Source organism: Fukomys damarensis, unplaced genomic scaffold, assembly GCF_012274545.1.
Source record: "Fukomys damarensis isolate Sample0158 unplaced genomic scaffold, DMR_v1.0_HiC HiC_scaffold_20, whole genome shotgun sequence".
NCBI classification, from domain to species: Eukaryota; Metazoa; Chordata; class Mammalia; order Rodentia; family Bathyergidae; genus Fukomys; species Fukomys damarensis.
Window position 1 is genome coordinate 14177984 of NW_022900932.1, and position 23899 is coordinate 14201882.

At 48.7% G+C, this 23899-nt stretch overlaps 1 protein-coding gene and 1 long non-coding RNA gene across 47 annotated transcripts in view; one reads left to right on the forward strand and one right to left on the reverse strand.

The window, feature by feature from the left end:
• The window catches only part of Kcnma1 (potassium calcium-activated channel subfamily M alpha 1), a 709412-nt gene that overhangs the window by 746 nt on the left and 684767 nt on the right, over window positions 1-23899 (forward strand). Inside the window, exons 2-3 of one of the 45 annotated variants that reach the window (XM_010607645.2) lie at window positions 14048-14198; window positions 14318-14574. The exons of 39 other annotated variants lie outside the window; for them this stretch is intronic. In XM_010607645.2, coding sequence (XP_010605947.1) covers window positions 14048-14198; window positions 14318-14511 — 345 coding nt within the window. In that variant the 3' untranslated portion in view covers window positions 14512-14574. Of the gene's footprint in view, window positions 1-876; window positions 968-3336; window positions 3576-10154; window positions 11314-14047; window positions 15067-23899 lie in introns of those variants that run through there. 5 more of the 45 variants (XM_010607662.2, XM_010607642.1, XM_033766506.1 and 2 more) reach the window with 5 other exon arrangements.
• Window positions 7642-11337, reverse strand: LOC104850644. 2 transcript variants are annotated; one of them, XR_004518246.1, is made up of 3 exons: window positions 11260-11337; window positions 9157-9365; window positions 7642-8558 (listed from the first exon to the last, which is right to left on the reverse strand). It is a non-coding gene; the product is annotated as an uncharacterized LOC104850644 (long non-coding RNA). The 2 variants fall into 2 exon arrangements; XR_777029.3 differs by having other exon boundaries at window positions 9157-9391; window positions 11260-11327.

Consider the following 23899-nt stretch of genomic DNA (forward strand, 5'->3'; position numbering starts at 1 on the left):
GCGCCGGGACTGAGGAAGCCGGGGCCGCGCTCACCTGCCACGGCCGGGCTCCTCGCGGTGGGCGGGCAAGGGGAACGCGGCAGCCCGCACTTAAGGAACCTGTTGGGGAGATGAGTTGGTGGGGTCCGAAGAAGGAAAGGTCCTTAGGACAAAGGAAAAAATCTTTTGCTCTAGGGAATCCCTTGGGAAGACCATGGCCATGGAAAGTGCTATTTCTTGGCGGGTGGGAGGGCGAGAGAAAGTTGGGGAGGACCCATCCCAGAATTGGAAGCAACCCACGGGGCTGCCACTTTAGGGATATGGCGAGATGACAGATCCGATGCCACCTCCCACTCCATCCCTTGGATTTTCTTGTAGAACATACTCCACCCCAAGTTCTTTGGCCGCCTGTGTAATCTCGCCCCCCCAGGCCACCCACTTTGGGTCCCTGGAAATGCCGCCAGCGGCACGGAGCTAGGGCGTGAGGGCCAGATGAGCCGAAGGAGACCGTGGTGTCCAGAGCAGCCCCCTTCCCGGCTGATGCCGCCTTGGGCTATTCCTGGTTCAGACGCCCACCAGGCTCGCAAAACCTTAGATGTATGGTTGCTAGGCAAGCCGACTGGTCTGTGGCCATGTCCCTTCAGATGTCTCTGTCTGCCATCCGCCAATGGCTGGAGGTGGGGGACGAGGGATAGCAAACTGTATTTGATAGAAAACTGCAGAATACAAAAGAAAGAACTGGAAAAAAGGGACGAACTGCTTTCTTTTTGAGAGAGGACTTCGCAGCACCCACGTTTTGTGAGGGTGGGGATATGTAGGAGAAGAGACACATCCCGGTTCCTGCGCCCTTCCACCTTTCCTGGTGAAGTTAATCCCAGGACCCCTCCAACTTTACAGGCAGCAGCAACTTGTAGCAGCCTCCTGGCCACTAAGGGAAGACACTGGGGAGCCAGGTGTTCCGGGTGAAGGCCCACAGTGAAAGGCAAGGGTGAGCCCAAGTGCTTCCTTTTGCACATTAATTACCCATCGCATTGGGTGCTGGAGCTCAGCTGTTTTGTGGCAGCACGTTTGTGTTTTGGAAAACACTGGTGTGTCGGAATAGGGGAGAAAAATAAAAACCATTATTCTTTTCTTTCTCTTCCTGCTTCTCTGGAGGGCTCCGGATGTTGCTAGCCACCTTTGTTTGGAGTGTTTGGAGTTACCTTCTGAATGATAGAGGTTCCTCCTCACTCATCAGGGAGGAGGACCTTCTACCTTCGAGATCAGCCCTCCCTGAAGCAAGGGTCTAACCACAGTCCTGTCTGCACAGTCCATGCTCCTGCCTACTGGTCTCTTAGCAGCACGCTAATTCCCAGCGCTTTTTATTCACACATTCTGTCTCCTCCACCTCCCTTACAGGCTTCAATCCTGGGGATTGTTTTCCCCCTTTACTGAGATTCTGCAGCTGTCCTTAAAGGGAAAGATAGTTCACTGTTGCAGGCATTTAAAATATTCTCTAGATGGCTTGATTTTGGTGAACTTTTTAACAACCTCCTGTTTTTCCGGAATGGGGCAATTTTGATCATAATGAAAACTTTTCGTTTTGATGAGTCAAAATAAGATGTGGTGGTTTTGTGATCCTGGGGTTTTAAATACAGCTTCTAAAATGTCTTTACTCCGGTGGGGGAATACAAATGCCACTGTAGTGCTTATCGTGAGATGCTCATCAGACTGTTCACAAAAAGACACTCTTTCCTGAGTGATGACCAGGCATAACTTCTGTTGGTTTTCTCGAGAAAGTAGGATTTTGGCAATGGTCATTAGAAAAAAAAACAATCTGTAAATATGTGGCAATCTTTTATAGCTCTAAGATGAGCTGAGTGTATATAGCTGGAAGTTTCTATAAGAAATCAGGCTGGGATGCAAGATGATTGTGGTTCATTGGGAAGAAGTGAAGCCAACATGGAATGAGATCAAGTTAGTTTCGATATTGTGAGTTCATAAGAAAACATGCCCCCAGAATCTCTTAAAACCTGACCCTTGATTTATTTCTTTAACTAAACTGTGTGTCGCTGGCTTATTGTAGCCAGTGATGTGTTAAGGCCTTTTATAAGCTTTTCTTCCTACCCTTGAGGTCTACATTCTTTTTGCAATATTTTTGGTCCTTCAGTCTTTTTGCTTTCCAAGTATTTGGGAGTTTTGTCGAGACCTGGTGCAGAAGAAAGTATTTGGCTCAAGTCAAGCACAATTATTTTAGTTCTAGCTTTCCTGAGCTGCCTTTCTGCAGAGTCCTGCCATCCTTAGTTGTGTTCACCCACCCTCACCTTCACCCTCTTCTAGACCCACACCGGCCTAAGTAGGAGCTGTCGTCCTGCCTTTTCAATATCTGAGACTCCCGTCAGACAGAAGTTTGAGCAGGGAGCTCTGAAATCACACGTATTTGGCCTAGGACTGCCCCATTGTTTTTGAGCAGAGAAGCTTGAGACTGTTGATTTGTCACAAGGAGCCTCTGGCTCAGTACCTTTGGCCTCCAAACAGCATATAGCCAGTGACTTTAGTATTTTTGAAAAGAATGGAATGTGGAGGGTTTTTTTTAGGTAGTAAAGAAAAAAAAAACTTACTATGTTTTCTCTAGGTTGAGAGCTTGGGCACAATCATTCCAGTACTGTGCTCTTTGCTGTACTTTTTCGCAGTGTTGTTTTCTTTTTCTCTGTTGGATTTCACCAGCATTCTCTGTTCCCTTGGCCCTGACATTCTGAGGTCTGGTCCAGCTGTGGACCAGAGTGAACAGAGAGCTGCTGTGTTTTGTAGCTGCACGTTTTGTTTGGGAAAACACTAGCAAGCCCGAGTAAGGACACAACTTTGAAGAAATCATTTGACTTCTCTGGTGTGTCTTTCTTTGTGTGTAAAACATGAGGGTTGGAATCTGCACATTCCTGTGTACCTTCCGGCTCTGGGATTCTGCCTGGGGTAAAGTTTCTAGTTTAGCAGTCCTTTTAGGAACTCAGCTTTGGACCTAGTTCTGTGTCTCTAGCCCCTTCTTCTGCTCTCCTTCTAGCATACAATCTACTTCCCTGTGAATGTCTGAGGAAACTGAGGTCAGCGTTCTGAGGGAGCTGGTTTGCTGTGGGGCTTGCTGTTCTTGGTTTGAGCTGCTGTCCTTGTAGGAGCTTGGGCTTGATCAAGGATGGTCTGCATGTAATGAATTATTGAGGCGTTGTCTCCATGGCTGTGTCTGAGAAAACAACACATATTCTCTATCAGGCTCGTGACTAATATAAATATCAGATCCCATTACGGCTTGGTAATTACCCTGGGTCTGGCCAGGCACATTCAGTCAGGCCTGCAGCTTTGGCGCCTTGGATCTCTTGATTACAGATTGGCCTTACTGCCTCACTTCGCTCATCCTGACTCAGGATCGGCCACACTGGATGACCTTCAGATAGTCTTTTGAGATGAGATCACTTGGAATGGCCGTGGAGAAGAAGTTCTCAGGTCCTAGTCACGGGAGCACCAGCTGACCTGCCCTTGTTTCCCTGTGCGTCTTGCTCCTGGCTCGCTTGATGGAAAGGGACCCGTTAGTACACCACAGACCACAGTCAGACAGACCCAAGTTCAGGGCTGGAACTCACGCCCATGAGCCAGGTGTCTGTGGCTGGCAGTCAGGTTAAGCCTTGATGTTCTCATTTGTCAAAGGAGCACGAAGATGCTTCGTTTGTCGGTCTCCTATAAGGAGTGTTGGCAGTAGTGGGTATTTAGTGCCCAGCACGTGGCTGTCACTTAGCAAGCTTCTTAAAAGTGGGAGCTACCTTAGCTTCTTAAAGCACTGAATTTATGTTCTCTTTAATCCATTTAACTATGGTCCCCGAAGGCTCAGTCTATAATAGAATTTTTGAGCCTGTAGACCTTCAAGTCTACTGCTATGATTTGAACAATCCATTTGAGTCTGACTGAGGTTTGGGGTCCTGATTCTTGGCTGTTGGATGGTGGGATGAGAAGGATGGGCAGCCTAGAAGGCTCTGTGGATTAGGACCCAGCAGGATGGTTGAGGTGTTGGTGGTGGGGTTGCTGAGGCCTGGAACTTTAGGGCTGGCATTTGGTGGGTGTATGTGGGATGTCCTGCATCTGTACCCTTGAGAAAGGACAAATTCCATTCTTATTATCTAAGTCCAGACCTCCAAACCTGTGCCTCCAACAGTGTATCTATCCAGACCAGTTTTTTTTCTTTTTTTTGTAGTGGGGATTGAACTTGGGACCTTGCACTTGTGAAGCAGGAGGTGGAACCACTGAGCTAAATCTCCGGCAGACCAGCTTTTCCTGGACAACCCCCTGTGTGGGTCTACAGAGCACTTGCCCTTGAAGTTATCTTGGGAAAAATCAAGAGTGAGGTCATGGCTGAACCTCCCCTTGGAGAATCATATCACAGGCCAGAGAAGTCTTGCTGGTAGAGAAGTGAGCTAAACTGCCTTGGTTTTGAGTACCTTTGCCCAGCCTTGACCTTTGGCAGGGACTTTTGTGGTTTGTACCTCAGTTTTCTAATCTACAAATTGGGGATACTAATAGGGAACAGCTGAATGGAGTAGGTACTCTCGCCAGCACCACTATAGAGCATTTTATGCTAAGGGCAAGACAAAGAGGTCCTGTGTTTTCCTCGCTGCTTCCATGGATAGGGACACTTATTGGGCGCCTGGTAGCAGGAAGTGTTTGCTTTTGGTGTCTCTGTCTAGGGCACACAAAGGCTGGTGCTGAAGTAGTCCAGTTGGCAGTGGATGGCAGTGCCAGGACCTCCTTCCCAAAGTGGGCAGAAGGGGTGTCCCAGCTCACAGTGGTGGTGGCCTTGCTAATCTGAGAATCATAATAGCTAACACCACCTCCCAGGGCTTCAGAGCTGCTGAGCCCCTAGAGGGACACCTCTGTGGTTCTGGTGACAGAACCACATTTGTGCTGCCATGCTGCAGCCCCGGGCCCTGTGGAGAACACTGGGCCTCACAGAGATATCCTGGGGGCCAGACATGGCCGAGCCTCCCCAGAACCTCTGAAATTCCACAGCTTCTCTGTGACTGTGGAGCAGACCAACAGTGTCTCCCTCTTTCACAGACCTCTTGGTGGGTGGTGCCTTGGTGCTGGGCACACAAGAGGAGCCTCAGGCCGCCCTCCCCACCCTCTACCTGGAGGCAGCATTCTGGACAGAAGGCCCAAGGAATGTTCTGTCGGGGTAGTAGAACTTTGCCACCAAGGGCTCCAGGGAGCATGTGGTCCCTGGGCTTTACAAACCTTAGTATCTGCATGAAATCATCTTGCATGGGTGTTGTTAAAAGACTGAGTCTGATTGTGAAGGTCCAGGCAGCCTGAGGGTCTGCATTTCTGGCACATCTCCGGATATGTTGAGGTTGTGCAGGCAGCACTTTGAGTAACAAGGGTCTGGTCTCTTCTCACATTGCAAGTGACCCATCCCAAAGATGTGCGTTTTGTGGAAGATATAAACTCCCAGACAGCCAGGGTGGGAGAGCAGGAGCAGGAAGGCTTGTCAGACCAGCATTCAGGAGTTTACAGGGTGTGGTCTGTGAAAGGCCCATCAGTATGCGGGCTGCCCCTCATGCCAGTTGGCCATGCTGTGCTGTGAGGGGTGCGTCTTCCCCAAGTCCGGCAGGGCAATGCAGCCAAACCACCATCTCGCAGAATTAAAGGCTGGGGGAGGGTGTAGCCAGGGTTGTGTGGTGTGGTGTGGAGATCAGCTGGGAGCCACTCCCACTGGAGTGTTTGAAGTCAACAGCACTGCCAGCCTGATTTTGCATAGGGCCTGGGTGGGCCTTCCCAGATGGAGGGCCCAGCTCCAAAGGGACCTGACCATTGAGTGGTGTGTGTGTGTGTGTGTGTGTGTGTGTGTGAGAGAGAGAGAGAGAGAGAGAGAGAGGGCTCCCTTGTACTTCCTGAGAATTCCAGCAGACGACAAAGCAGCTCCTTTTCTCACGGTAGCAAGGTTTTTTCACAGCTCAGACTGTCGGGGACTTTCTCCTTACGATACTCTTTTTCTGTTGTTCTGTTGTCAAAGGGGAGGATTCATCCTCTTTGCTTTATCCCCTAAGCGTCTTTCTTAAGCAAAATGAAGAAGGACTTAGTATAAGCCCCATGCATAGTAGGTCCTTAAATAAATGTTCTGGTTATTATGATTCCTGTTGATTTTGCTGCATATTACATGCATTCTATATTGCAGAAACAGAGCCAGGTACCAGAGAAAAAAATACTGAAGCTGTAACTCTGATTGCCTCCTCATTTGGACCTTGGCTTGGCAGCGAGCAGGGATGAAAACCCTTCTTTTCTCACCGGCTATGGACACGTAGACATCTCCATGAAGGCAGGAAGTCATTGTGGGAACACAGCACGCTCATGGGTGGGGAGCCACTTTCTGGTGAGCTGGGAGCTGTTTGGCCTGTGATGGATGCAAATCCCTTTTCTGCTTTTTTTTTTTTTTTTTTGGAGTGGGGAGAGGGGAGAATCATTTGTCAGGTGCTCTGCTTGAAAGGGTTACGCTTGGTTTGGTGAAAAATGATGCTCAACTCATTCCTAGACTTGACTTATTCATGCCACCCTAGTCTGTCTTGCCCAGGAGTGACCAGGATTTAGTTCACATGGGGTGGCTGTCTGTGGGTAGTTGAGGGACGTAGGGGGCCGGAAGGGCAGTTTCAGAAGAATGTCTGCTTTAAGAGTGAATTTGCTTTGTGTTTGGCATTATTTGGTAATTGTCTTTGGCACATTACGTCTAATTGCTAATTTGGAGATGTAATTGGTACTCCAGGGCCAGAATGGATATACTTTACGTCCTCAAGCCGAGCCTGGGAATCATCTCCCCGTACGATCTCATTACCTTTATGACTAATGCTTCCTTACATGGCCAAAGCTGAAATTATTTAAAACATCTCATTTACTTTCTATTCTTTTTTTTTTCTTTCCCACTGCTGAGATCGAACTCAAGGCCTTGTGCATGCTGAGCACGTACTCCTACCACTGAGCTGCAACCCTAGCCCTCCTTTCTGTTCTTTAATGCTGTGTCTTTGTCATCCTTGCAAGTTTTCCTGGGGTCCTAGATCTGGTCGACTCTTATCACTTCAAAATGAATTAGCAGAAAAGTCTGTATTCTTCCTGTCTGTCTCCTCATCCTTTCCTTTGCTTTGTACCTTAGAGTTCTCATTCTGAGGGGTTCTGGGGAGCCCTGTGTCACCTGTCATTTAGTTTTGTTTGGAATGCTTCCATTTTGGGAAGAAGCAGTGAAAGGAAACAATACATAGTTCTGCTGATTATTAGAGTTTACTTTTACTCGAGGAGGAGGAATTTCATTTTTTTAAAGAAAAATAAAATTTTAGATTTGTGACCTGACATGAAATTTGTCTGTTTCCTGCTGACGCCTGGGACCATGGTATCTTTTGAGAAAGAGTTTGTAAGGCGAGACTTCTAGTCACATTCTTTCCAGGATCTCTTCTAACTGCACAAATCTGTCCCACCGCCGTGGGCCTCCATTTTGGGCAGTCATTGGAAGGCGGATTGCCTGCTGGTTGCTTGAACACCTGGGTAGCAATTGCAAGTCGAGAATTAAAGTTGAGTATTTGTCTTATTTTCCTGCTCGTCTGTCCCTCTTAGAGAGTGGGCCAGATTCTCGTCTTCTCCTTGGCAGTGAACATAGGGACTGGAGGCTGGGAGTAGAGAGTAGCTTCTGAAGTTTATATGTTAATGGGCCACAGTAGGGCCTTGATGTACCAAGTTCAGCAGCCTGTGGAATTAGAAACCATGGTGGTGGGAGGGGGCTTTAGGCCCCTAGGCCCTACTTCCTCCGCAGTGCTGGAAGCTCCATACCACCCTCTGAGGAACCTGGGGGTCCGTGATCTCCTGAGGTTACCATTCTGTTGGAGACAGCGCCACTTTGGAATGACTCCAGCAGACCGTTCTCATTTGTCTTTCCTTCTGGTCCCTTTTCAGGATACACAGAACGGGACTTGATGGGTGTGATACATTTCCAACTCTAAGTCTAGGCTAACAAGGTGTGGAGCTGGCTGGCGTTGAGGGACAGAATGACCTTAACTTGTGTCACTTCTATAAAGGCAGCCTTCCCTCTCAGATGGTTCCACGGGTCCGCTCTTCACCTGAGGTGGTGAGGTATCCCCTGCCCCCTTCTCAAAGTTTGGGAAATGGCTCTTCCTGCCTGTTGATTCTTGAAGTTTCCTTTTTAATCTTGTTGCAAGTTGTGGGTAGGGAATTTTGGCAGTCCCTGGGTAATAATATCACCTCCTTATCGGTAGCCTGTGCTCTATATTTCCAAAATTTAATTTCCTTTGCAGTTTAGCTCTGGGCTTGGCCAAAGGCAGATGTAATTTTGGGGCCATGCCAAGAATCCAGATGTAGGGCGTTCATCTGTTGAAGGAGTTGGAGCTGGAGTCTGCTTTTTAGGCTCTTTTGAGCCCAAAGGAGAGAGAACAGTGATCTTGAACCTCTTTTGGCCTCATTTGAATAGACCTGCTCCCGAGGACCAAAGGTTGTCCCTTTTCCAGATCCTCATTTCTTCTCTTCTGGGGCTTCTGTGTATTACTGCTGCCACTACCTCTATTTTGCTGGAAAAAAAAAAAAAACAGCAAAGAAACTACAACATATTGGAGGAGAAGGAGAGAGAGAGAGAGAGAGAGAGAGAGAGAGAGAGAGAGAAAGAGAGCGAGCACGTGCACATGTGTGCGAAGGGGCGGGAGGGAAATAGTCCTCCAAGAAAAACAGATTTCTTTTCTAGGAGTTAGAAGTTAGATAAACATATGTTGGATCGATTTTTGTTTTTTAGTCCTTTTACTTTGGTCTTGATGAGTAAATCTCCTGATTGCACCTCCAAGGAGTAAAACACTAATAAAGACCAGCAGGCAGAATGATTTCACTTTGGGAAAGTTTTAGTTTTTCAAAGAAAAAGCTGTGGCTTATCTCCTGACAGCATTGGGCCTGTGTGGCTGGCCTTGTGGCCCGGATGTTAAAGACCACAAACCTTGTGGGGATCTTTGTCAGCTGTTATGTGACAGCAGGAGAATTTGGATGAAGCTACTGCGTTGATCTTGGTTTCCCTTTGGGTGGCTTTGGAAAGGGGAGAAAATGGATAGTGATAGCCAAGGGAGAGTCAGAGATGAGGGTCCTATGTCTTGGAGGAGAAGTCTGGGAGAAGAACGGACTTACCCAGGTGCTGGGGATTTTTATGGCCAACATTGGCTGGCAGCCGCTTTACACACTGTTTTTCTCTTCTGTGCATCTGGGAGCACTTTCTTCCTGGTGCTTGGAGGAGTTGTGTGAGCTGCCCATGAATTACAGCCACTTCTCCTTGGATTGTGGCAGCCACAGCCAATTAGGTGATAGATTCTTGAAGAGTACAGGAATGATGTCTGTGGCTGAACCCACAAGAGAACTCGGTGTTCTTAAAAAAGAAATCCATTTCTTAAATTCATTTGTGACCCATTTCTCCCCTAAGATTTATGTTTCAACTTTTGTTCTTAATCCTGAGTGTGCTATATGTTCACTGTAGAAGATGTAGGCTGTGTAGAAATACTAAAAAGAGAAAGGACCCTTCACATCTGTTAGGATGACTACCATAATGATAATAATAATAAAAAACCCTAGAAAATCGCAAGTGTTGGTGGAAATGTAAATTGGAGCTCTCCTGCATTGTTGGTGGGAATGCAAAATGGTACAGATGTTATGGAAAACAGTATGGAGCTTTAAAAAAACTAAAAATTGAATTATCATATGATCTAGCAATTCTATATTTTATAATTCTATATTCTATAATTTTATATATAATATACATTATATATAAAAGTTAAAAGCAGGGGCTTGAGCGATATCTATATACTCGTGTTCAGAGGAGTGCTATTCCCAGTAGCCAAAGTTGGAAGCCACTGGTTGGATGTATCTGCCAGCAAATGTGTGGATAAACAAAACACAGTAGGTTTGTGCACCGGGATGTTGTTCTGCTTTAAGGAGGAAGGACATTCTGACACCTGGGTGGTACAACCTTGACGATGTTAGGTCGAATGAAATAAGCCAAACTACAAAGGACGAATTCTACTTACCTATGGTACCTACAATAGTCAAACCCACAGAAATAGAAACCGGAAAGGTGGTGGGGGTGGGGAGGGAGCGCGGTATTGTTTGATGGGTACAGAGTTTCACTTTTGCAGGATGAGAAGCTCTGGAATTTGGTTGCACAACAGTGTGAACGTATTTAATACCACTGATCCGTACACTGCAAAATGGGTAAGATGGCAGGTTTTCTGTTATGTGTGTTTTTGCCACAATTGAAAATAGTAATTTTTTTTTTTTTGGAAAGGAAAAAAGTACCTCCAAAATCCCCCTGTCCTGGAGACAAGCTCCACTGTCTTTGGGTCCATTTTCTTCCCTGCCGCATTCTTTGTGATGATTCAAACTTCCTCAGACCCTTAGGGACCCTGGGCTGGCCTCGAAGGTTAGATGTTTCCATACCAATGGCAGAAGAGCCCACTGAGCTGCCCTCTTTCTGCCTGGGTTCTGTTTTATTGGCATTGCTCCTATTTTAAAATATTTATTTATTTACTTATTTATTTTTGGAGCTGAGGATGGAACCCAGGGCCTTGTGCTTGCTGGACAGGTGCCCCCCCACCTATGCCTGGACACAGGGACTGCTGAATTTTGCATTTTGACGTGTGACATAGGAGTAGCTGTGGTCTCAGATAAGCCACTGTCTCTCAGCCTTGTTTTCTCCTATATAAAAAGTTTTTGATTTCATGATTTCAATATGAAGCGGTTTCTTTCAATCAGATTTCAGAGTTCTCATTGTCACCTTTAAAAAAGAACCAAAGATTCAGTCATTCAAGGTAGTGGAGCCAGGGAGTAGTTTTTGTTCTACTATAAATCACAAGAGAAGAATTTGACTGACGTGTCGCTAGAACATCAATATTGACTTGGATGAGGTGACATATTTAAGGAATTACAATCCGAGCACATAGGCCCCACTGGTTACCATCAAACTTGTCATTAAAAAAAAACAACAAACCTCAGAGATAGATTTTTTTTTTTTGTGACTCTTCTATAACTTCTAATGACATAGTCACACCACCACTGCGGTTTTCTTTTTGATGTTTTGGTGGGGCGGGTAGTTGAAGACATCTCAGATTATAGACTGTAGGTAGGGGTCATGACGATAGGCTAGCTTGTTGAGGTTAGGCATAAAGAGAAACATCTGATTGACGAGGAGCCCGTGCAGATCAGCTTACTTTGATGCTTTCCCCCAGCTTGCCCTGAACTCACCGGCAAAGGCAGCCTGGAAGCCACAGCCTCTCAGCCCCGTTTCCCGCAGGATTCCAGCTGCAAAAGCAGGGACAGGATTATGGCGGCAACAGTGGCAGAGGAGTAAGTGTCTGGAGAGAGGGTCTCAAACCGTGGCCTCGGAAATAAAGTGCACCCCCAACTGGAGGCGGCCAGCACACCAGGACTTACTGGAACAGCTCTCCTAGGTTATATAATAACCCATTTGATTATGCTACCAGGGCCGCCTATGAAATTTTAACTTGTCACAGATAAATTATGCTAACACTACACAGATCCACGGAGCACCAAGTAGCTTTGGGGTGTTGTTAAACTAGTTGGTGTTTGTGCAGCCCTCCCCCCCAGTACTCGCTTGGGCTTTAGATTCTTCTGCATTGTAGGTGAACCTTTATCGAGGAGTCCAAACACCCTCCACGTATCTCTTCCAAAGTAAACCAAACATTTATAGACAGTAGTAATTGCAACTACAGAACCGGATACGTGATTTATGGCCCCGAGGCAGATGTGACAGATTTTTGGAAACTCTGGGAACCTTTTCATTTCCCAGTGACAGGCCGTGCGAGTATATTTTTAATTGATCCCTTCAAGTCAGCAGCTGAAACGTTATCATGCAAATCTCTCCCGAGTTGCATGGAAACTAATAAAATCACGAAGGTTTCTATTTGTACTCTGCGAACACAGACTGTAATGAAACTGAAAAGCTATCTCGGGGGATGATGCTATTTAAACTCAAGGCACGGCTTTCAGCGGATTCTAGGGGAAAACAGAAAGCCACCGGTGAGATGCCCATTCCAGCTCCAGGGCCTGTGCTGCGCCGCCTCGGAGGAGCCCTGTTCTGCCCCGCCCAGAAAGAAGGCGTTCACACCAGGCCCCTGCTCGACACTACTGTCCGCTGCTCCCCTCCCCTCACCGCCCAGCAGTTGCTTCTGGAGCGTTCTCACCAGTCCCTGGCAGGCCTGGTGTCTGTCTCGAGACTTCTGCTGCCGCTTTTGATCTGGGGAGCCTTTCTGCCTGGCCTGGAGTTCCCGACTTTCTCAGGGAAAAGTATTAGGAGCACGCTTCCTTCTCCAGTGGGGACCAGGCGCGAGGCACCCTTTTAAGCTCTCTAGGATGAGTGTGTTATTTAATCCTCAACCCTGAGGTGTAGGCATTTTTGTGATTGCCATTGTGCAGGTTAGAAAACTGGGGCGTTGGGGAAAAACCTTTTTATTTTTTAGGGCAGGCAGCAAACTTTGCATGCTTGCTGTGTGTCTGGCAGACCCTCACTCTTCGGTGTCTCAAGCAGCCTGACAAAGCCAAGTACTGTCGTTGTCATCGTTGTCACCATCATTTTTACAGTCCAGGGGATTTGATCCAAGGCCTTCACATCCCAACTACATCCCCAGCCTTTATAATTCATTTATTTTGATCTACGGTCTCACTAAGTCACTAGGTAGCCCAGGCTGGGCACAAACTCCTGATCCTCCTGCCTCAGTCTCCCAGAGTGCTGGGATTACAGGTGTGCGCCACTGTGCTGGACTTTTCCACCTCATTTTATTAGGCATGGAGAGACTGAGTGACTTTCCAGGGTCACAAGGGTGAGGACCCCTTGACCGGCTCAGAGAACTCCGTCTACCAGGATAGAAAGGGACCTTGTGTGGTCCTCTTAAACTCTGATTTTAGTTCTCCTTGCTGGAAAATGGGATAATCCCCTCTTCTATACCACTGAATGGAAAGTGTGCTGCATACAGTTGTGTGGGCTGCTCATTCTACAGCTCCAGGGCTGCTGTAAAGTTAACATCAGATGATACAGAATTACACTTTGTGAACTACAGTGCACGTGCCACTTCCCTGGATTGGCATGCAGAGGACATTGTTTTGTGTTATTAGCCTTTTTTGAAGTTTCGGAGAAAAAAGCTACTTTTAGTATTAATGCATACATAGACTATATTAGAAGTGGGATGCAGAATTCAAATATATTTTTTAAACCGTTGAGAGAGACATGTATGTGTGTGCGCATGTGCATGTGTGTTTGTGTGTGTGCACGTGCAGGAGATGGTGGAGGAGCAGAAAGTTTGCCCCCCCGGCACAGCTGCATATTATTGGAAGCAGGAGACCAGCTGGCTGTTCAGTGACCCTTGATTTGCGTGGCTGTCCGCATTGCGGGGATGCAGGCTGGTGTGACAGCATTTCTTCTTTGGGCGGCACCAGTAGCCTCATTGCATGATTTCAGGAGCACCATTCACACTGTGTTCGTGGACAGTGCCCTCTGGAGTTGTGCAGCCTGCCCATCTGTATTAGATGCTTGTATGGGTCCTTGTCATCTCAGCACTCTGGAACGCTGAGGCAGGGGGATTGGGAGTATGATCTGAGCCTGGGAAATTTAGCAAATTAGCGAGACTTCTCAGAATAAGAAAGGCTGGGAATGTAGCTTAGTGTGAAGGTCCTGGGCTCAATCCCTAGTACCACAGATACAAGCAAATTAAATAAACAAAGCCCATCCTGTTCGAAGCCTGTCACTCATATCCTGTCGGAATGAGTCAGAGGACCTTCGAGAGGTTGAGATCCAGAAAAGGTGCAGGAGGCCGATATTGCTGGGGGGAGTGGCCAGAGAGAGCCCACGGGGGCTGCGGGGTTGTACCAGTGCCCCGGCCTGTCGCCCTGTTTTGGCCCACGCAGTATGCATTTCTGTGACTTCTGACCACCATGACCCTGAGGATGGAGGGAAGGGTTCTTTTTTAAAAATAGCAGTGCTATTTTTAGCTCCCCCTCCTGGCCCTGTTGTCCCCAGGTGTTCACAGCAAAGCATCTGCAGACTTCGTGGGAAGTGGTATCAGAGGCCAGCTGCCTGTGCAGGCACTGCTGTCTTTTCCTTAGTGGCGTGGATGCATGGGGCCAGCATGGCATGGTTCAGGCCCAAGAAGACCCAGATGCAGGAGAAGGTCAGGCGGTGGGCATTCCTCCTGTTCTGCTGAGAGCACCATTCACAGCATTGTCACGAGCAGTGCACTCTGGAGTTGTTCAGGGCACAACCTGCCATCTGTATGCATGTCTTTTGCAGTGTCCCCATACCTACTCATCTTGCTGGCAATGCCACCCTCCTGTGGGGGTTCTTCTACCACCACCTGTGGGGAGGGGCCGTCTGATGCTGTGCCCATTTTCTACACATTCTGCCTCCTCTACCAAGAATGGTGGCTTTCTTCTTGGTCTGTCCCTGGCTGGTGGTCCTGGAGGGTGGACAGTGAGTATCAATAGGTCAGTGATATGTGGCAGCCAGTCTTCAGAGCAGGCTGTCCATGACCGTGCTCCTCATGGTCTGGGTGGGCCCCTTGGAGTCAGGGTTGGCTGTGACTTGCTGGTGACCAAGACAATGGACTGGAAGAGACACTGAGAGACTTTGGAAGCTTTGCTCTTGGTGTCTTGGAACACTTGCTGGGGTCTCAGAAGAAGTGTGACTGCCCTAAGGCTACCATGCTTGAGAAGTCCAGGCCACACAAGGGCACTGGAGGGTGGGATGCCATATGGGGGATGGGAGAGAGGAGAGGAAGAGGGAGAGATGGAGAGAGAGGGAAGAGGGGAGGAGAGAGGAAGGGGGCTTCCAAGACTCCAGACGTAGGTGAAGATGCCATCTTAGAATCTTGGGAGCGGATCCCCAGCTCCCACTGACACAGATCAAAGATGTCATGAACAAAATAAATGATCTTTTAGAAGCCATTCTGGTTTGGTGTGATTTGTTATACAACCATAGATGAGAAGAACATGTAACCCCCATCCATTTGGTGGGCCCCCTCTCTCTGGGACCTTCTGACCCCTGCTCCCTTACTCTCCGTGCCCGGCCACTCGGGACTGCCTTCAGTTCTTTGCACTGGGTGCAGTTGCAGTTGTTCTTGGTCATGCACTCTACTGGGATACTCTCCCCACCCCACACTTGTCTGACTCCTATTTATTTAGTGATGTGCTGATAGGGGAAAATGCTCCTATTTGTAGCGTTTGCTAATTCTCATGGTGTACGTATCAATTCCCACCATGTTGATTTTAAAACACCACTGTGATGTCAGAGTGCACACATTTAGCCGTGTTGGCAGATGTGGGCGTCCAGCTGCCATTCCACATACATTACAGGCTCCTTGTACTGCACCACATTGACCCCTGGAACCTGTGGGTTATTGAATACCATGGATGCTGGGCTGTCCTGTTTCTTCTAGACCAGCAATCTTTCCTTTGCCTTCTTTCCTTAAGTTTCTGCAGACTCTTCTTTACAGTCACTGTGCCACGCTGATCACAACCATAGATTTCCTTCTTGGACCATATGACACTGGGTGGTCTGCAGTGTGTGCCCTGTTCAGGGAAACACCAAGCCAGCAAGCAGCTGTGAGCCTGGTTTGATGCCTGATTGGCTGTGTGTATTAGGCTAGGTCAGCTGCTACAACAAGGCAACACAATGTGTTGGTGACTCAGCATAGCTGATACTTGTGTATTGTTTATACAAAGTACCACTGATGGTGTGGGTATTGAAGGTGGGTGGGAAGCTGTTCCCCAAAGTTCTTCAAGGACTCTGGTTCCTTATATTTGTGGTTCTGAAATTTTTTAGGGACCCTGAAGGTCTCACCTGGATCTTCTACATTTGTCTGACTGGTGGGAAATGAGAAGTAGAACAACTCTGGAGGCACTTCTAGAGGTCATTCATATCACTTCTCTTCACTCAGTCCATTGGCCAGAACTCAGTCACATGGTGTCTTAGCTGCAAGAGATCCTGGGAAATGTAGTCTTTCTTGTCGAGAAGCTTGAAGTGGGTTTGGGGAACACCTGGACTGCAGAAGGGGCTCTGGAGTCCCAGGCTAAGGGCTTCTGCTGTTCATAGATGGCTCTGCTATGATTAATTATCATCACACCCTACTAACACAGGATGTTTGCTGAGACTCTACTGGATGTTAAGACACCATGATAAACCCTTTATTGGCTTTATCTCCTGTAATCCTCTCAATAAAGATAAGTAAGTCTATGGTATAGATCTGTGATGTAGATTTTACTGTCCCTGTTCCCATTTTATAGATGAGGAAAGACTGAAGTTTGCAGGGGCTGTCACTTGTCCAAGTAGACCTGGCATCAGAGCGCAGGGTTTTCTAGCTCCAGTGTTAACTCCTAGCCTTACCTGCTGCTGCTCTGGTTCCCTCAACTCTCCCTTATCCCTGCCTTGATCTTGTAAACAGCTGCTTCTTAAACAGCTTCAGGAACAGAGGGAACAAGGGGCTTAATTGCATCCTCTCTCCATGTTCCACTGAGAACAAAGGCATCCTGATTATCCTGCCATGGTAAGGGGAATAAAATGACCGCAGTTGCCTGGGCTGCCCTTAGGATTTGAGGGTGTTGTCTGCCATCCAGCCCTCTTCTGCTTTGACTGTCGCCTTCCCTGGGACATTAAGAGTAGGACGGTGTTTGGTAGAGGTTTCCATGCCCCTTGTCTTGCTTCCGTGGGAAGTGCTTCCCCCTGGGAAATGCCACTTCACAGAAGCCTGTTCCATCCAGCTCAATGTCATGTATAACAGTGCAGTTCAAGAGTTCACTACTGAGAAAACAGAGGATCAAAGGTGACTAATAACGTGAGTAATGAGTCTGCTTTGCTACAATCCGCTGGCCCAGAACCTAACTGTCCAAATGAACATTACTTCTCATTGTGGTTAGTTCACTGCGGTTGCCAGGAGCGTGCTCCGTGGAACCAGCCTACTGGGTCTCCTGACCTCTCCCTACCTCTACTGCCTGGCCTGCAAAGCGAGATGATCATAGTCACTGCCGCGCAGGATTGTTAACGAGTGTTAAGTGTTCGGAGTAGCCCCTGTAACATCAGGTGTTAATGTGGCTAAGTCAAGTTGGTCACCTTTGGGAGATTGTTTTTCTCGAACATAGACTTCGATCGTAGCCTCGTTGGTGTTGGTCACTCTATCTTCTGCTCTGATTCACTCAGGTTCGATCCCTGCTGGGGACATGGCATCCCTGACATCTGGAACTATACACTTTCCATCTTCACATCCACGGTGCCTGGAGATTGCCAAGGTTGCCGGAAATACTGTCCCCACATTGAGATTTCCTGGAAGACAAGCACCTTCTTATGCTCATCTCTGTTTCCTTAGCAACGTACAGCAATGCTCAGCATCACAAAATGTTCTTGAATTGGTGCAGGGCCCAAAGAGTAAATGGGCTCATCCTCACTTGAAAAGGGAGGGTCCCTACTGGGAGCAGGCTTGGTACCCCTGATGCAGTCTTTTTAACAGCATCTGGGTGTCATCACTCAGCATTTGAAAGTCAGGTTAATTTTGAACACTGTCCAAGGTAGTTTGCAGGCAGGTATAATAGGAACAGCAGCCAACGTGGACAAGGTACTTCCTGTCCTTTTAAGTGTGTGATGGTGAAGTATTGAATCTGAAGGCTCTGGCTGGCTTGTAAATGAGCTTGTAGGAAATTTCCAAAGAAGCATTCCAGAGGTGTGTTAGAGTTTTGGCAGCCATTGGAATTCATGTGTAACTCTCTTCTACCTCTGAATGCAAGGGGCAGCGCTGACTTTGAATGTTAACTTGAGCTTCTTAAATTCAGATTTGTGAACTTCATAGCCTAGTTTGGAGTTGGATAAAGGCAGATTTAAATCTCAGCTCTGCCCTGCACCAACCCATGGCTTTGTTGAATAGACTTCACGTTAGCCAGACTCACTGTCTTCATGGGTAAACTGAACACCAAAATGACCTGCTGGTAGGGCCTTTGTGAAGTTCAGCGAGCATTTAGCACTTTGTAAGTGCTCAAGAAATGGCACCTGCTCTGAAGTGGTTGGCTGTTATTCCAGATCTCTCCTCCCTTTCTAACCATGGCCACGATGCCACCAAGATGGGGGTGAGGAGGCTGCTGCAGGGAGCGTGGCAGTTGGGGACCAACAGTGAGTCACCAGATGGGCTACTCGAAGATTTCTTGGCACACTGAAGTTGGTGACAGAGCTTAGCATAAAAGCAAAATGGAGTCAGAAATGACCGCTTTCTTCACTCCTATCACTTCTATCCCCACCTATACACAGGAGGGAGGAAGCAGAGAGGTAATGGAAGTGGGGAAGGAAGGAAGAATGATGGAGTCCAAGAGACCTTACTTTTCTTTCCTCTTCTGTACCAGAGATTGAACCGAGGGCTTCACTATGCTAGGCAAGTGCTGTACCACTGCGCTATGTCTTCACCCCTTTTTGTTTGGCGACAAGGTTGCCCAAGCTGGTCAACAAATTGCAGTCCTCCTGCCTGCACCTCCTGGCTAGCTGAGATTATAGGCATGCCCGCCATGCCTGGCTAAAACCTTGCTTTAAATGGGATAATACTGGGTGGGTTGCAATTGCTCACCTGTAAAATAAGGATTACATGTGGAGATTCTGAGGGCCCCTGGTGCCTTCATAATCCTCTGGCTTTGTGAGAATCTTGATTTTGCTCCCGAATGTTCTGTCTTATACCATCTGCCTTCCAGAGCCTCGGGCAGATGGAGACAGTGTCACTGGGGCCACATGAGGGAGAAGCAGAGAGGTCACAGAGAGTGCTTTTCCCAGAAGACTGAGGTCTTTAAAGAGGCTCTGGATTCTGGGGTCCAAAACAGGAAGGGGCTGGTAGGTCCGTCCTCAATTCTTGGGGCTCCAGTGTAGGCAGGGGAATGGGGCAAAGGCACCTGGGAGCTTCTGGGTGAAGAAGCCTTATCCAGCCTGCCTGGGTGGCTTATGTCTTACTTGGCAGTGTTCCCTTGTGAGGAATCTGTGCCACTCTGACACACCAAAACAGGCCAGGCACCTGTTTTAAGGTTTGCATAACACCTTTTATTTGTCCCTAAACTTTGTTCCCTTTAGGGGATTAAGTGTCCTAAGGAATCAAAACTTTTTTCTCTACCTCCAGGAAGACTTCCGGCCATTCCCAACAGTGCCCCCCCCCAACTCTTAGCTGCAGGTTTATTCTGCCGCGATCACAATTGTTCAGTTAAGCATGCATATTGCACGTCGCTAGGAAGAAGATTCCGGGAGTCATTGTGGTGCCCTCCCGGGGAAGCCCACAGTGAAGTAGTGGTTGGGTGAGGGACAAATGGTTGCTCCTCCTTCTACTTGTTCGGTGAGGTGGATGAGCTGGGCCGCCTGTTCTCCCCAAGCCTCCACTTTCCTTAGCTGCAGAGAAGGTTTTACCCAGCATGTGAGGGATTCTCAGTAGACAGTGGCACCATTGTTATGACCCATCCGGGTGGAATAATGGCATTTAGCCGAAGGTGGTACTATATTCAGGCTCCGTAAGCACCATGTCATGTGAGGAGGAGGCGAACCCTTGAGAATGCCACCTGGCTTCCTATGCTTGGCTTCCCAGCTAGATTGTAAGCTCCTAACTGGATCCTGCAGGATTCCGCTCACTCGGGACTGTGGGCTGCGGAGGTAGGGCACGTGTCCTCTTCCTTTGTCTCTTTATTCGTGACCGAGCACGTGGCATGACACAAGACGAACGCTTGCTAACACTTGGTAAATCCATGGACAAATGGGCTTTCCACAAACCCTGCAGAGGAACTGACTAATGTTCCACATTGGTTTTGTTGATAATTTGGGGACTGAGTCTCCTTGTTGTATGTGGCTTCTTTGAGGGTAATTATTCCTGGAAACTGAGGTAGCTCCTTCCAGACCACATTGGTTAGGTCTCAAGCTCCAGGGAGAAGAGGCGCCCACCTGGGCCTGGGCACGGTGTGGTTGACCCAGGGGTGGAACTCCAAAGTCACCACCTGTCCTTTGCCAGGGGCTTGGCACAGTGTTCTAGCAGAATCTCATGCCCGACTTCCTCAGAAGAAAGGCTATTTTGTGTCGCCGGGGTGGAAGTGTTGGGCCGCAGTTCTGGCCAGCAGACAGCCTTCACCTGTATTTGATAAAATGACAAATTTGTTTTTTTCTGCCCCACCTCACCTCCTCCTGTCATTCCCCTTGTGAAGAGGCCTCTGTCAGGCCGGCCACCAGGTGCGGTGAGAGGAGCCAAGTTCCTCATGACACCGTGCTGAACCGGACTGCAGCAAATTGGGTGGAGGAGGCAGTGTTAGCTGGAGAGAAGAGGTCCTGCTGCAGACAGAGCGATTACAGTTTTCGGTGCACACGGGGAAATAGCAGCACAGGGTTGAATTGCGGGGCCTTACTGCTCATTAACCCTTCTGTGTACTGTGTACACATGGGTTGCCTCAAGGGTCCCCTTACTGCTGGCACCACCTGCTGTGAGGGGGACTCCTTTGGCCCAAGCGCCTTAGTGGGTTCCCTGTTTCATTGGTTGCCCCCCTGGGTCTGATTTTAGAGCGAAGCATTGCTTTCGGGCCAGGCAAGCTTGGAGTTGTGTAATGAGGAGCTGAGAGTATTGGAAAGTGGCATAGCTCTCGCAGAGATAGGGCTGGTCAGCTACAGGGAGCTAGAGTTTATCAGGCTCCTGGAAGGTTTTAAGCCTAAGGTGCATCTTCAGGCGAGAAGGGTATGGTGCAGGGCAACTGCTGCTTGTCAGAGCTGGTAAGATTTGTATCAGAGCTGGTGAGATTCTCACAGCACCTCAAGGCTAGGTGTTCAGGAGCTGAGATTCACAGAGGTCAGGTAATCACCTGGGGTCACACAGCCATTCCAAGAGGTAGATGACAAGCCCAGATGTAGTGAAGCCTGCAGGCTTACTGTATAGGCAGGAGTTCCCCCATGGTCTATAATTTACATTCCATAAAACCAGTTATTAAATACCTATTGTGTGCCTGTGCTCAATGTGGGGGTGGGGAGTGGAGAAATAGTGGACTGGAAACTAATCAGCCCCAGCTTTATCTTCCAGGAGGCACATGGCCTAGGGGGCTCTGTCATTGTTTTTGGGGGGTAAGGGAGGAGCTGTGTTATTGACGTGCTTCTTGAGGCACAGCACGGAGGTAGAGACTCTTTCTTGGCAGTGAAGAGGGGAAGACTCCCTCCCACTTGAACACCCCTCGAAGCATGGAAAGTGTATGGAGATCTCCTGTAACACAGGGCACACACAGAGCTCCCTCTGGCAGGCTAGTGTGTGAACCTGTGCTGCCCCAGTCTTAGGAGGCTAGGGGTCCAGTGTCACCTTCGGCGTCCAGACAGAGTGGAGAAAGGCCGACCGTGTGCATGCTGAGGGCTTTGGAGGAAATGGAGATCAGTGAACCCTCTCCAAATCCAGTTTCCATCTGGAGGGAAAGGGAGAGATGAATATTCATGTATCTTGATCTCTTTTTTTGCATCATTTACATTTTGGTTTCTCTGGATGTGAGGCTCCCTCCCTGGCCCTGGGTTCTGAAGAATAATCGTTTTATTCCTGTTGCATGGGGAGGGAAGGAGGGAGAAAGAGGAGAAAGGGAGGAAGGGAAGATGCTGGAACTGGGTGAACAGTTCAGCTAACTTGGTGCCTATGACCCGGAGGGTGTGTGTCTGGGTCTCTGGCCACATACACAAAAGGCGCACATTATCTTTGGAGTTTACCGGAGTAAGGTCTGGTGCAAGGCTCTGATGTCCTTGGTCCTCCGTGCCTTCTCAGAGTCGTGAGTTCAGATCTGGGCAGGCCCACATGTGGAAGCACTAGGGAGGAACCCAAAAGTTGGTGGGGCTCTTATCTCTTTCTTTTTGGAATCCTTTTAGCTTTTGCTGTCTTTATATCATGTCAGTATCCAAATGCACGCCTGAGGTTTTGGATCCTCAACTTGCCTTCCAGATTTGATTTTCAATTACTCTGTGTGTTTGTAATCACAGCGCCTTTTTCTTCTCTCTTGTCCCACCCATCTCCCTGCCCGGTGTGAACACACAGAACGTCAGCCCATGAATGCCTGCTCTGTGCCCTGATGGGACAGTCTTTGGTAAGGTTGTCTGTGTTTTCATCACAGGCACCTCGAACTGAAGCCAGTGGAAAAGTGTCCACTGTGAGACATCTGGGTGAGCAGTTACGCTTTTGACTGCAAGAAACAGAAATGCTCACTTTTATGGGCTTAAACATTCAAGGGACCTCCCTGGCTCATATAATTAGAGGGTGAGGCTAGGTCCAGGGGTTCATCGATGTGTCCAAGGATGCATTCTCTCTGTCCCTCAAGCCTCTGGGCTCTGAGATTGCTGTTGTAGCTCCCGAGGGCACATACTGTTCTGTTCGCACTTGGCAGGAAATAGAGCACCTTTGTTCCAGAAATTCTCTGTATAGGATCTGAGGGTGGCTCCAGCTGGGCTGGCTGAGCCCAGGGGTGAAGGTCAGTGTTGTAAGGATCCCAGGTGGAGAATAGGGGCTGCAAGGAAGGGGGAAGGTGAAAGTTTGGAATGCAGTCGGTCCAAGTCCCCTGCAGATGGATGTTTGCATTTAATCCTCCCTGCCCCTCTGTGAGATTGGCACCATTGTCACCTGCTCTCTGTGCAGATAGGGAAACCGAGGTCTGGAGAGGCCAATTAATTTGCTTCAGTCCACACAACTTGCAGCTCAAGCCAGAAGTTGAGTCCAGACAGTCTGACTGCACAGCCTTCTATGGTAACTGTACCCTGACATTTTTCAGGATGTCTTTTCCTTACTGGAGATAAAATTCATCCTGTGAAGTGCGCATTTCAGTAGCTTTTAGTATATTCTCAAAGTCCTGTGGCCATCACCAACCACTGATTCCAGAACACTCTCTTCACCTCAAGAGGAAACCCCTACCCCTTAGTCACTCTTGGGGACCCCTGGCCGATCCTTTCTCTTTCCCTGTGTCTGTCGCACACCGTGTGGCCTTTTTGTGCCTGGCTTTTTCCACTCCGTGTGTGAGACAGGGAACCGGCGTTCCCACCCTGGGCTTGTTCCCATGATCGGCCTGATTGGAGCCCCCTCACATCCTACCCCAGGAATTCCTGGAACAAGGGTGTGTTATTTCCTGCCGAGTGTGAACAGAACAGTGTATGCTCACTGGAGCCGGCGAGGAGAGACGCCATGAGGGAGAGGACCTGCAAATGATCTCTTTGCTTTTCGGGGAGCCACCAGGACTCTGTGGGGGCAGGCGTGGGCCTTCATCTCTGCAGCAGCGTCCTGGGATGCGGGCAGTGAGGGGTCTTTCTGTGGCTGCGGCTGTGGGAAGCCCGGAAACACCAATAGGGTGGGGGTGCGTGTGGCTGGGGAGAGGGCATCGATGCGCCCCAACAGGTGAGGGAGACAACTTGCAGTGAAGACCCCCGAGGACGCGGATGGATTGTGGGTGGCCAGAAAAGGCCTCTCTGAGGAGGAAGTGGCCACTGAGCTGTGGAGAAGGTGGCCATGCAGGACTCAGGCTGGGTAGCCATCGTGAATTGGAGATGTGGGTGCTGTCCCCAGTGGCTTCTTTTCTCTTGTCACCTTTCGCCTGCAGCCTCTGTGCACGGGTGTGGGGCATTTCATCCCCAAAAGCTCCAGAGTCTGGGTCTGTATCTCCAATCGTGATTTTGCGGCTTAAGCCCTGACTTCTGAGTGGTACGGACTCAGGCCAAACAGCTGTCTTTTTTTTTTTTTTAGTGAAAACTTGGTGACTCAAACACCCTTGTGCCCTTTCTCGTCAACATCGGTGGTACTGGCCGAGTTTCAGGGATTGCGGTCTCGTCCAGCTCTTTGTCATACACGGAATCACCTTTGTGGACTCCAGTTGAGGGGAGGGACCT